Here is a 9,871-nt window from a genome sequence, read left to right on the forward strand (position 1 = left end):
GGGGGGGGGGGGGGGGGGCAGCACATGGGATTAGGCGCCGTCCAGGTGTCAGATGCCCCTCTTTATTCATTCCCTCAAAATAGTCTGGGACACCTGCACCCCACCCCCGAGCTGAGTCACTGACCCCAGTCCTCAGATGCAATTTGAATGAATGAAGCTGTCCCTACTCTTCTTCCCCTCCCAGCAGAAAGGACATGTAACTGATTCCCTGGGATGGAAGGGGAACTTCCACAAGCCCTAAAAATAACTAAGCCACTTCATACTCTGAACTTAGCCTCTCCCCCCCCCCCCCGCCCCCGCCCCCACCTGGCCCACCCCATCGCCAGCAAGATAAAGGCAGCGGCTAGGGCTGGCAGAGGACAGAGACCCGAGCCAGGGCAGTGAGACGGCATCGAACGAGGCCAGCAGAACAGGACCGGCCGTGAACAAGAAGCCGGACGGGAAAGACAGACCCCCAAGCACCCCCTCAGCCAAGTGGGATCTTCAGGTGAGTCTTTTCCCTGTCTTTCCATGGCAGGCTGGCTCTCTGGGCTGGGATCCCCTCTGGGGTGGCTCTCAGGGTAATGTATATCAGGGGTAGCTCTGGGCAGAGGAAGGAGGTCGTAGGTGAATTGGGGGGGGGGTCCTGATATAAAGATTCCATGAGGAAATTAAAGGAGAATTAGCAGGAGCCCCATGGCCCGTCTCAGAGTGGCTGCCACAGGCCTGAGTCCCACAGAAGAGACAGGTTCTTACCAGTCTGGCATAATGCAGAAAGGCTTTGAGGAGGAGGTGGCCTGGAGTTGCGATTTTTAAAACACAGGTATGGAGCTCCTCAGGCTTCAGGGTTTCCTCTCAGGCGAGCCCCAGGCAGGCCCAAAGTCTGGAGGAAGGAGGGACCCAAGAGAGGTGAGAGGACATGGGGGCTGGAAGGTAGGAAGTAGGCCCAATTCCGCCTAGTGAGGACAAACCCCATGCCCAGCTGTTGTGGGCGAAAGTCTTGGCATATCTGGCACCAGAATATCTTCCCAGGGCTGGCCTGAGCCCAGCTCCCCACATATCATGGCCTAAAGCCTGGGGTGGGAGGCCGACTTTGCCCCAGGCCATGGTCTTGCCCAGTAGGAAAGCCCTTGGGGCAGATCTGGGGACACAAGCGGGGGAGACCAAATCTGAGTCTTCCCAGATGTTGAGGCCTGTGGAGGCGGCTGAGTCAAGGACAAGCAGACCTGAGAGAAAAGGTGGGGTCACCCTGAGAGGCTGGCCCAGCCCTAGGAGGCCAGGCTCTGGGGTTCAGGTCTGACCCTAAGTCTGATAGTCCGGTTCTGATTCCATCCACACCCCATGCCTGTCCCTGCCCTTTAGAAACTTAAGCCCCAGGAGTTTCAGTCCAGGCAGGGGCAGGGGTGAAAGGGCCAGGGGTCAGAAAACCTGCTTCAGATCTTGCCTTATGGAGCCCCTTGGAACAGCTCCTTCCTGTCTTTGGGCCTCAGTTTCCCCAGCTAAACAATGAGGGGGTTAGGTTCCTTGACCTCTGAGTGTCCTTAGTTCTGACATCCCTGGACTGATGATTCTAACAATTTGTAACCATAGCAGAGATTCTGCAGATTCCTGGGGTCGGCGGTGGGGCGGAATTGGTGACCTATACGTGCCATCTGCTCAGGCCGCACTGGTAGTGACAGGACAGGGAGGCATGGGTGGCCTTTTTTCCCATCAGAACTCAGAAACACAAGGAACCACCCGGAGCGTGCCCTGAGATTCCGGCTACAGGTTTTGTTCGACGTTTCCCTCCTCGGGGCTCTGATGTCTGGTGGGCATGCCGGATGGCTACCTCGGAAGGAGGGTGACAGGCAGGTCTCAGGCCACCACATCTTCTGAGGCAGCCACGAAGAGGATGTCCTGCCCCCCACCCCCTGCCTGTGTCCTTGCCCCTCCCCCCACCCCCAGGCCCCAGCCCTGGTCATCCTGCAGGCCAGAGGCCTGATATCCGCTCAGGAGGAGGGGGCAGGATCAGGGAGCCCCGGGCAGAGAAGATGAGGTGGGTGACGGAGCCCAGGGGCCCAGTGGCGAGCCTGAGCCTCCCGCCAGAGCCCAGGGCCATGCTGAGGCCAGGACCTCCGCTATATTTAGCACGAGTGTGGAGCTGAGCAGTGGGTCAGGGGCAGCGGGAGGGGGGACGTGCTTCTCATTCTTTCCCTACTGGCCTCTGAGGACTGTCAGTACACCTGTCACAAGACAGATAAGAAACACAGAGGACAGAGACCAGAGAAGGGCTGGAGGGGTGGGAGGCCGTGGGGAGGGGGGCGGCGCTAGGGGGAAACAGTGCCTGGGGGGAAGCTGACTGATGTGAAAGGGGGAGAAAGAGAAGTACAGGAGTTTGGGGCCGGCTGTGTGCAGCTGGGGAAGAGTCTGCGTGAGCAAGGGCAGGCTGTCTCTGCAGTAAGCCCTCAGTCCGCTGCCCTCCCTCCCTGTGGGTGTCACCCCCATGCTCTCCTAGGGGTGCCTGTGGGGGAACAGAGGGACCACAGCCAGGAAGACAGCTTCGCGCCCCCTCCCCTCCTATTTCTTGGGAGCTAGGCCCTCAAAAGGGTCTAGGAGCACCGAACTCATTAGCAAAGCTCTGACTGTCTCTATGCCTCAGTTTCCTCGTCTTTAATTGTGAGTGGCTGGGCTAGAAGACCCTCGAGATTGAGGTTCCCCTAAGCTCAGACCTTCTGAGTCTCAGGGTATGGCACACAAAGCCCTTACCTGGGATTCAGGATCTGGCCCTGCGGAACCGTGAGGTATCTGGTGAACACCTGCTCCTCACGCCCCCCCCCCCCCCCCCCCCCCCCCCCCCCCCCGGCCGCTTCTGCTGTAGCACAGGCCCCAGGCCCCAGGCGGGGCCTGGAAGGGCCGGAGAGTGAATGGAAAGCCAAGAGGTTAAAGGCTGGGCAGGGCTCCCGTGAGAGTGGCGACTGCGCCCTCTGGTGTTGTGAAAGGGAATTTCTCCTCCCTGGGAAGGAGTCCCCCGGACTGGGACCCTGTGGGTCAGGATTCACCTGGCAGCTCACGCGGGAAAACCCGACTAAGGTAAAGGAAGGCGAGGAGGGGGCGTGTCCAGTTTGCATCCCTTACAGGGCTACAGGACAAGAGTTTCATGGCCACTAGGGCCCCGCCTGCTTCCTAGCAACCCGGGTAATTCTGGGAAAGCAGAAGCTTTGCCCGAAGTTCAAGCCTTGTCACACGCCAGCCGTGCAGGGGGTGGAGCGATACCCCGTGAGGTCTGGAGAGGAGGGGGGGTCCCTAAACACAGGTCAACGCAGGGCTGCTCTGCCCCTTGGCCCCGCCCACTGTGACTTCTCCCAGCTCCCGGCCCTTTCCTCATCTCTGCCCCTTCTCCTCCGAAGGATGGTCAAAGCCCAGACGCAGGCAGCCCCCACGCCGGCCACTCCGATGGCAGCTGCAGAAGACCTGCCCCTCCCCGCACCCCCAGGCCTGGAGGATCTGCCGCCACCGCCCCCCAAGGAGTCCTTCTCCAAGTTCCACCAGCAGAGGCAAGCCAGCGAGCTCCGCCGCCTGTACAGGCACATCCACCCTGAGCTCCGCAAGAATCTGGCCGAGGCTGTGGCTGAGGACCTGGCCGAGGTCCTGGACTCTGAGGAGCCCACCGAGGGTGATGTCCAGTGTATGCGCTGGATCTTCGAGAACTGGCGGCTGGATGCCATCGGGGACCGTGAGAGGCCGCCTGCCAGGGAGCCCGTGTCGGGCGGGGACGTCCAGGGTACCTCCCGCAAATTTGAGGAAGGCTCCTTTGCCAACAGCACAGACCAGGAGCCTGCAGGACCCCCGCCATCCGGAGGGGACGTTCGTGCAGCCCGCCGGCTGTTTGAGACAAAGCCGCTGGATGAGCTGACCGGCCAGGCCGAGGCGCTGGAGGCCCCGGTGAGGGAGCCCGAAGCCAGCGGGGATGTCCAGGGTACCAGGATGCTCTTTGAGACGCGGCCGCTGGACCGCCTGGGCTCCCGCCCCTCCATCCAGGAGCAGAGCCCCCTGGAGCTGCGCTCAGAGATCCAGGAGCTGAAGGGCGATGTGAAAAAGACAGTGAAGCTGTTCCAGACAGAGCCACTGTGTGCCATCCAGGACGCAGAGGGTGCCATCCACGAGGTCAAGGCTGCGTGCCGGGAGGAGATCCAAAGCAACGCGGTGAGGTCTGCCCGCTGGCTCTTCGAAACGCAGCCTCTGGACGCCATCAACAGGGACCCCAGCCAGGTGCGGGTAATCCGGGGGATCTCCCTAGAGGAGGGGGCCCGGCCTGACGTCAGCGCAACCCGCTGGATCTTTGAGACACAACCCCTGGACGCCATTCGGGAGATCTTGGTGGACGAGAAAGACTTCCAGGCATCCCCAGACCTTATGCCTCCTGGTCCAGACGTCCAGCAACAGAAGCATTTGTTTGAGACCCGAGCATTAGACACTCTCAAGGGGGACGAGGAGTCTGGGGCACAGCTCCCACCCAAAGAGGAAGTAGTCCCTGGCGATGTCCGCTCTACCCTGTGGCTATTTGAGATGAAGCCCCTGGACACTCCTAGAGACAAGGTCCAAGTGGGTCACCTGCAGCGAGTGGGTTCCCGGGAGCAGGAAGGGCTCACGTCTGAGCATCTATACAGTGATGGCTCCTCAGCTCTGTCCCTCTCTCAGAGTGCTCCCCAGAGGGATGGCGTGAAGGGGGACGTGAAGGCCTTCAAGAACCTTTTTGAGACCCTTCCCCTGGACAGCATTGGGCAAGGTGAGCCTTCGGCCCATAGGAATGTGAGCAGAGCCGAAGGAAAGGATTCTGCTGGGCAGTCCCAGGACATAGGGTCCCCGGTGTATGCCATGCAGGATGGCAAAGGCCACCTCCATGCCCTGACCTCTGTCAGCAGAGAGCAGATAGTTGGAGGCGACGTGCAGGGCTACAGGTGGATGTTTGAGACACAGCCCCTGGACCAGCTAGGCAGAAGCCCCAGTACTGTGGACGTGGTGCGGGGTATCACCCGGCAGGAAGTGGTGGCCGGAGATGTAGGCACGGCCCGGTGGCTCTTTGAGACCCAGCCCCTGGAGGTCATCCACCAGCGGGAACGGGAAGAACGCCAGGAAGAAGAAGGAAAGAGTCAGGCAGGTCCCCAGCCTGAGGCACTCCCAAAAGGTGACGTGCGGACCATCCGGTGGTTGTTTGAGACCTGCCCGATGAGTGAGTTGGCAGAGAGGCAGGGGTCAGAGGTCACAGACCCCACAACGGAGGCCGAGGCTCGGTCCTGCACCTGGATGTTTGCACCCCAACCCCTGGACAGGCCAGAAGGCTCCAGGGAGCGGCACCTGCAGGTCAGCCAGATGCAGGCTGGGGCCGGACAGACAGAAGGGCATGTCTTTGAAACGGAGCCTCTGCAGGCCTCGGGCCGTCCCTGTGGAAGAGGGCCTGTGCGCTACTGCAGCCGCGTGGAGATCCCTTCGGGGCAAGTGTCTCGGCAGAAGGAGGTCTTCCAGGCCCTGGAGGCAGGCAAGGGGGAAGACCAGGGGCCCAGAGTACTCCCCGAGCCCATCCCTGTGGGCTCTGTGCACAAGTTCACCTGGCTCTTTGAGAACTGTCCCATGGGCTCCCTGGCGGCCGAGAGCGTCCGAGGGGGCAACCTCCAGGAGGAGCAGCCCACGGGCGCCTCAGGCAACAAGGCGCTGGAGAGGCAGGAGACTGCGGCTGAGGGCACCCTGAAGGCTTTGCACACTGTGCCTGGCATCCTGCACCATGGAGGCATCCTCATGGAGGCCCGGGGGCCAGGGGAGCTCTGCCTGGCCAGGTACGTGCTCCCAGGCCCAGGGCAGGGGGCACCCCACGTCCGGAAGGAGGAGCTGGTGTCTGGCGAGCTTCCCAGAATTGTGCGCCAGGTGCTGCGCCGGCCAGATGTGGACCAGCAGGGGCTGCTCGTTCAGGAGGACCCGGCGGGCCAGCTCCATCTGAAGCCACTGAGGCTGCCAGCTCCGGGCGGCAGCGGGGATGTCGAAGACGTGGATCCCGAGTTCCAGCAGCTGCTGGCTTGTGGCCTGGGGGCCTCAGTCGCGAGGACCGGGCTGGTGATGCAGGAGACTGAGCAGGGGCTGGTCTCGCTGACCGCCTACTCCCTGCAGCCCCGGCTGACCGGCAGGGCCCCTGAGAGGGGCAGCGTGCAGCTGCTGGCCAGCTGCATCGACAAAGGAGACCTAAGCGGCCTGCACAGTCTGCGGTGGGAACCACCAGCTGACCCAGGTTCCGTGCCCACCAGCGAGGGGGCCCAGAAGCTGCCCCCAGCTGAGAACATCATCCATGTGCCCCCTCTGGACCCCAGCATGGCGATGGGGCATCTGAGAGGCCCGGGGAAGGCGGTCCCTCTGGCTGGGGAAGGGAAGCGGGAATATAGCTGCACTGGACACAAAGGGATAGCAGCTGCGGGAGAGTCGGAAGGAACCACAGCTAGGCCCCTGGGGCCTGGGGCCCCAGACCTCCGGGCCGCCATGCAAAATCTGCGGGTGGCCACCGCCGAGGCCCAAAGCCTGCACCAGCACGTTCTGAGCAAGCACAAGCAAGCCTCCACCCCTGGAGCCACCTCCGCACCCTGTCAGGATGGTCAGCGGCAGGCATCGGCTGCGGCCACCGTGGCTGCCCAGAGCAACGCTGGGCCTATGGCTGGAGGTGACCCCAGGATCCCAGCAGCCCCCAGAAAGGTCAGTGGGGAACAGGAAGCATTGCCCGGAGGGCTGCCGGGGGGGTGGGTGACTATTCAGGATGGCGTCTACACTGCTCACCCCGTGAGGACCTTTGACCCATCAAGGGGTGTCCAGCCTTCCGAAAGAGAGCTCCCACAGAGGGGCGGGGACGCTGCCCCCTCGGCCCAGGCTCCAAGCCCACTCCAGGAAGGGCCAAGGCAGAGTCGGGGGCCTGGGTGGGAGGAGCCTGGGGGCTGCACACAGACGGCCTGGGGATCTCCAGAAAAGGCAATGGCAAGAGTCGGCCCAGGAGGCCTCCAAGCTGCAAAGGTTGCCTCTTCAGCCCACCACACTCTGGCCTCTGGGCCTCGGCCTGCAGGTGCCAGCCTGCACTCCCATAATGCCTCTGTTCCTCCTCCTCCTCCTCTCTCAGCTGCTGTGACAGGACCCGACTTCGCAGCCCAAGCCCGCCGTGATGAGGACTGTATCCAGCAGGACTCCGAGGCCCTGAGGGCCCCCCTTCTTCACTCCCACAGCAGCCCTGCCAGCCAGAGAAGCCCTGGGGACGCACAGACAAAGACCCCAAACCCCGAGCCCAAAATGCCCCCGAGGAAGAAACCTCAGCTGCCTCCCAAACCTGCACACCTAAGCCAGATCCCCCCTCCCCAGTGGCTGCCCAAGCCCTCAGCTCTGTCTCCCAGCGCCTCCAGAGAAGCCGGGCAAGGAGACTACAAGCCAGGTGAGAGAGACGCAGCCATCGGCGGGCCAGCCCACGTCCCCACCACCGCCAGCCAGGGATGCACGCCTCCGGCTGGATGCTCCAGAGAACAGAGCCGGCCCAGCCCCCAACAGGGCCCCGGCGCCACGGCTTCCAGATCCACCAAGAGCCAGGCTGCAGGCAGCAACGCCCAGAGCGCTGAGCCCCGCAAGCTCTCAGCTCTCCACGGTCACCCCACCTCACCGCTGCAGGGTCCCAGCCCCCCAGGAGAGAGGCCCGAGGCAGATTCCCAGCAAGGGGCCTCTGAGAACGCGGGGCTTCTGCAGGGAAGCCAGCAAGAGCTCCAGGGTCTCCTGAGCCAGGTGCAAGCCCTGGAGAAGGAGGCGGCGAGCAGTGTGGACGTGCGGGCGCTGAGGAGGCTCTTTGAAACTGTGCCCCAGCTGGGAGTGGCTCCTCAGGCTCGTGCTGCCCCCCAAAAGCCTGAGGCCTCAGTGGTGCAGGCCTTTGGGGAACTGACAAAGGTCGGCACAGAGGTGGCCCGGCTGAGGGAACAGACCCTGGCCAGGCTGCTGGACATTGAGGAGGCTATACACAAGGCCCTGAGCTCCATGTCTGGCCTCCAGCCTGAGACAAACACCAAGAGCCAGTCCCAAGGACCCCTGAAGGACCACGGTGCCCGCAAGATCGGTAACACGGACAGGAGGAAAGCCGGACCTAACTGCTCAGGCAGGGAGGTCAGAGGGCAGACTGCAGTCAAGAACCAAACCCAGGATGCATGCCCAAACCCAGATGCTCTGGACTCTGAGGTCCAGAGTCAGGCCAAGGTCAGAAATCACGCAGAGGCCGGGGGTCAATCAGCCCCAATGGTTCCTTCCACCAGGAGGCCAGAGACATTGAGAGAAGACTCGGGCCTCCCTGGGGTCTTCCCTTCCCGCCGAGATTCATCTTGCTCCCCGACCTTCATCTCCATTGAGTCAGCCACAAGGAAGCTTCCAGAGGCTCCCAGCCCCAGGGGCACTCACCTGGCACAGGATGTGGGCCAGGCCCAGCTCCACCAGAAGGGTTTCCAAGACAAGGCTGGAAAGAAGGAGGTCACCCCGTGCTCTGGGCAGCCAGAGCCCGCCCCTGCCTCCTTAGGAAGCCCCCTGCCCGCTGGGCAGAGAAGCATTGTGGAGCTGCAGACTGGACCGGGCGGCCCCCAGTGCTATGGAGCCACAAGAACGGCTACCCAGCAGTACGAAGGGGTGGACCAGTGCAGGAACCCAGCCCTCCAGCCCTCCACCAGGGTCACGGAGGAGGCAGAGCTGCCCAGGGCCCCAGGACCCCACCTTGAGCTCCACGCTTCCCCCTTGCTCCGGCAGTTTCTGCACAGCCCAGCCAGGCTCAGCGGGGGCCTGGCAGAGGCTGGCAGGGTGCGTGCTCCCTGCGGCCACTCCCAGCCCGAAGCCCAGTGAGCCCCTGAGCCTCTACCATAGCCTCCGACCCGCACTGGGGGGCTTCCCTCCGGGGCCCCAGGACCGAGGCGGGTGCCGACCTCCTTGCACACCTGAGGCAGGACCAAGAAGAAAGGGCATCTTTGGAGACCTGTGGGAGGTTTCCGTTTCCTCAGCTCCATCAGTAGGCCCAATTCTTGCAAAGGGAAGAAAGGTTGGGAAGAGGCCCGCCAAGCGGCACGGACATGGGAGTGGCACGGGGGCCGGTCGCTGCTTCTGGAGGACGGAACGTGGACAGACGCACCTGCTTCTCCCACAGGCCCGGCCGTCCGCATGAGTCTGCAGGCCTGACTCGGAGCCCCTGAGTGATCCTTCCCCCTCGGCCGTTCTTTCTTTTATTAGGAGCCAAAATGTTCTCAGCCCTCTGCTCCTTGATTCTTGGAGAAGACAGGGCCAGCTGGGCAACAGGACCGGTTGCTGTTCAGGATTGGCCTGAGGGCTCCAGAAGGGCCCTGCTGCAGCCCTCTCGTCACTATCTCCCTCATTCAGCGGCTCATCCCGGCAGCCCAAAGATCACACACAAGAGGCTCAGCAATCAGCCGTGTCCGTAAAACCAAATGTACTGCCTCTCTGCCCCCACCACCCTTCACTCTGTACCCCAGACGGAAACGATACGGTCGGAATAAACACAGGTTTTATTCTGTCACCTGCGTGCGTCCATCTGACGGTTTGCGCGTCTGCTCCGGAGTCTGGGTTCCCACCATGGGGGGGAAAACAGCCACGACCTCCGCATGCCCCATTTTCCTGGCAATAGCAGGGTTGGAAGGCTCTGAAAAGCCACCCCTTCTTCCACCATCTTGGCTGGGAAACAGAGGCCCTGCACACTTGCTCCCCTCCCCCCTTCCCCAGCCCATACATACACTGCTTCCCCTCTACCTCTGGTCTTTCTCGGACATCATGCTCGAGTGGAATCTGACCAGAATCCTGCTCCAGAGTGGGAAAGCAGCCCGGTCAGGCCTGGGAAGGAGGGAGGGTCTCACCGCAGGAG

At 62.6% G+C, this 9,871-nt stretch overlaps 1 protein-coding gene across 2 annotated transcripts; it reads left to right on the plus strand.

The window, feature by feature from the left end:
* The first annotated feature begins 338 nt into the window (after positions 1-338).
* Positions 339-9,529, plus strand: XIRP1 (xin actin binding repeat containing 1). 2 transcript variants are annotated; one of them, XM_015062779.3, is made up of 3 exons: positions 339-487; positions 3,366-6,690; positions 7,106-7,243. In XM_015062779.3, the coding sequence occupies exons 2-3, from the start codon at positions 3,367-3,369 to the stop codon at positions 7,112-7,114; spliced, it is 3,333 nt and encodes a 1,110-aa protein (XP_014918265.3). In that variant the 5' UTR covers positions 339-487; position 3,366; the 3' UTR covers positions 7,115-7,243. The 2 variants fall into 2 exon arrangements, with proteins under 2 accessions (XP_014918265.3, XP_053077624.1); XM_053221649.1 differs by having other exon boundaries at positions 3,366-9,529.
* Positions 9,530-9,871: the final 342 nt, after the last annotated feature.

This window comes from Acinonyx jubatus, chromosome C2 (assembly GCF_027475565.1).
Source record: "Acinonyx jubatus isolate Ajub_Pintada_27869175 chromosome C2, VMU_Ajub_asm_v1.0, whole genome shotgun sequence".
Classification (NCBI taxonomy): domain Eukaryota; kingdom Metazoa; phylum Chordata; class Mammalia; order Carnivora; family Felidae; genus Acinonyx; species Acinonyx jubatus.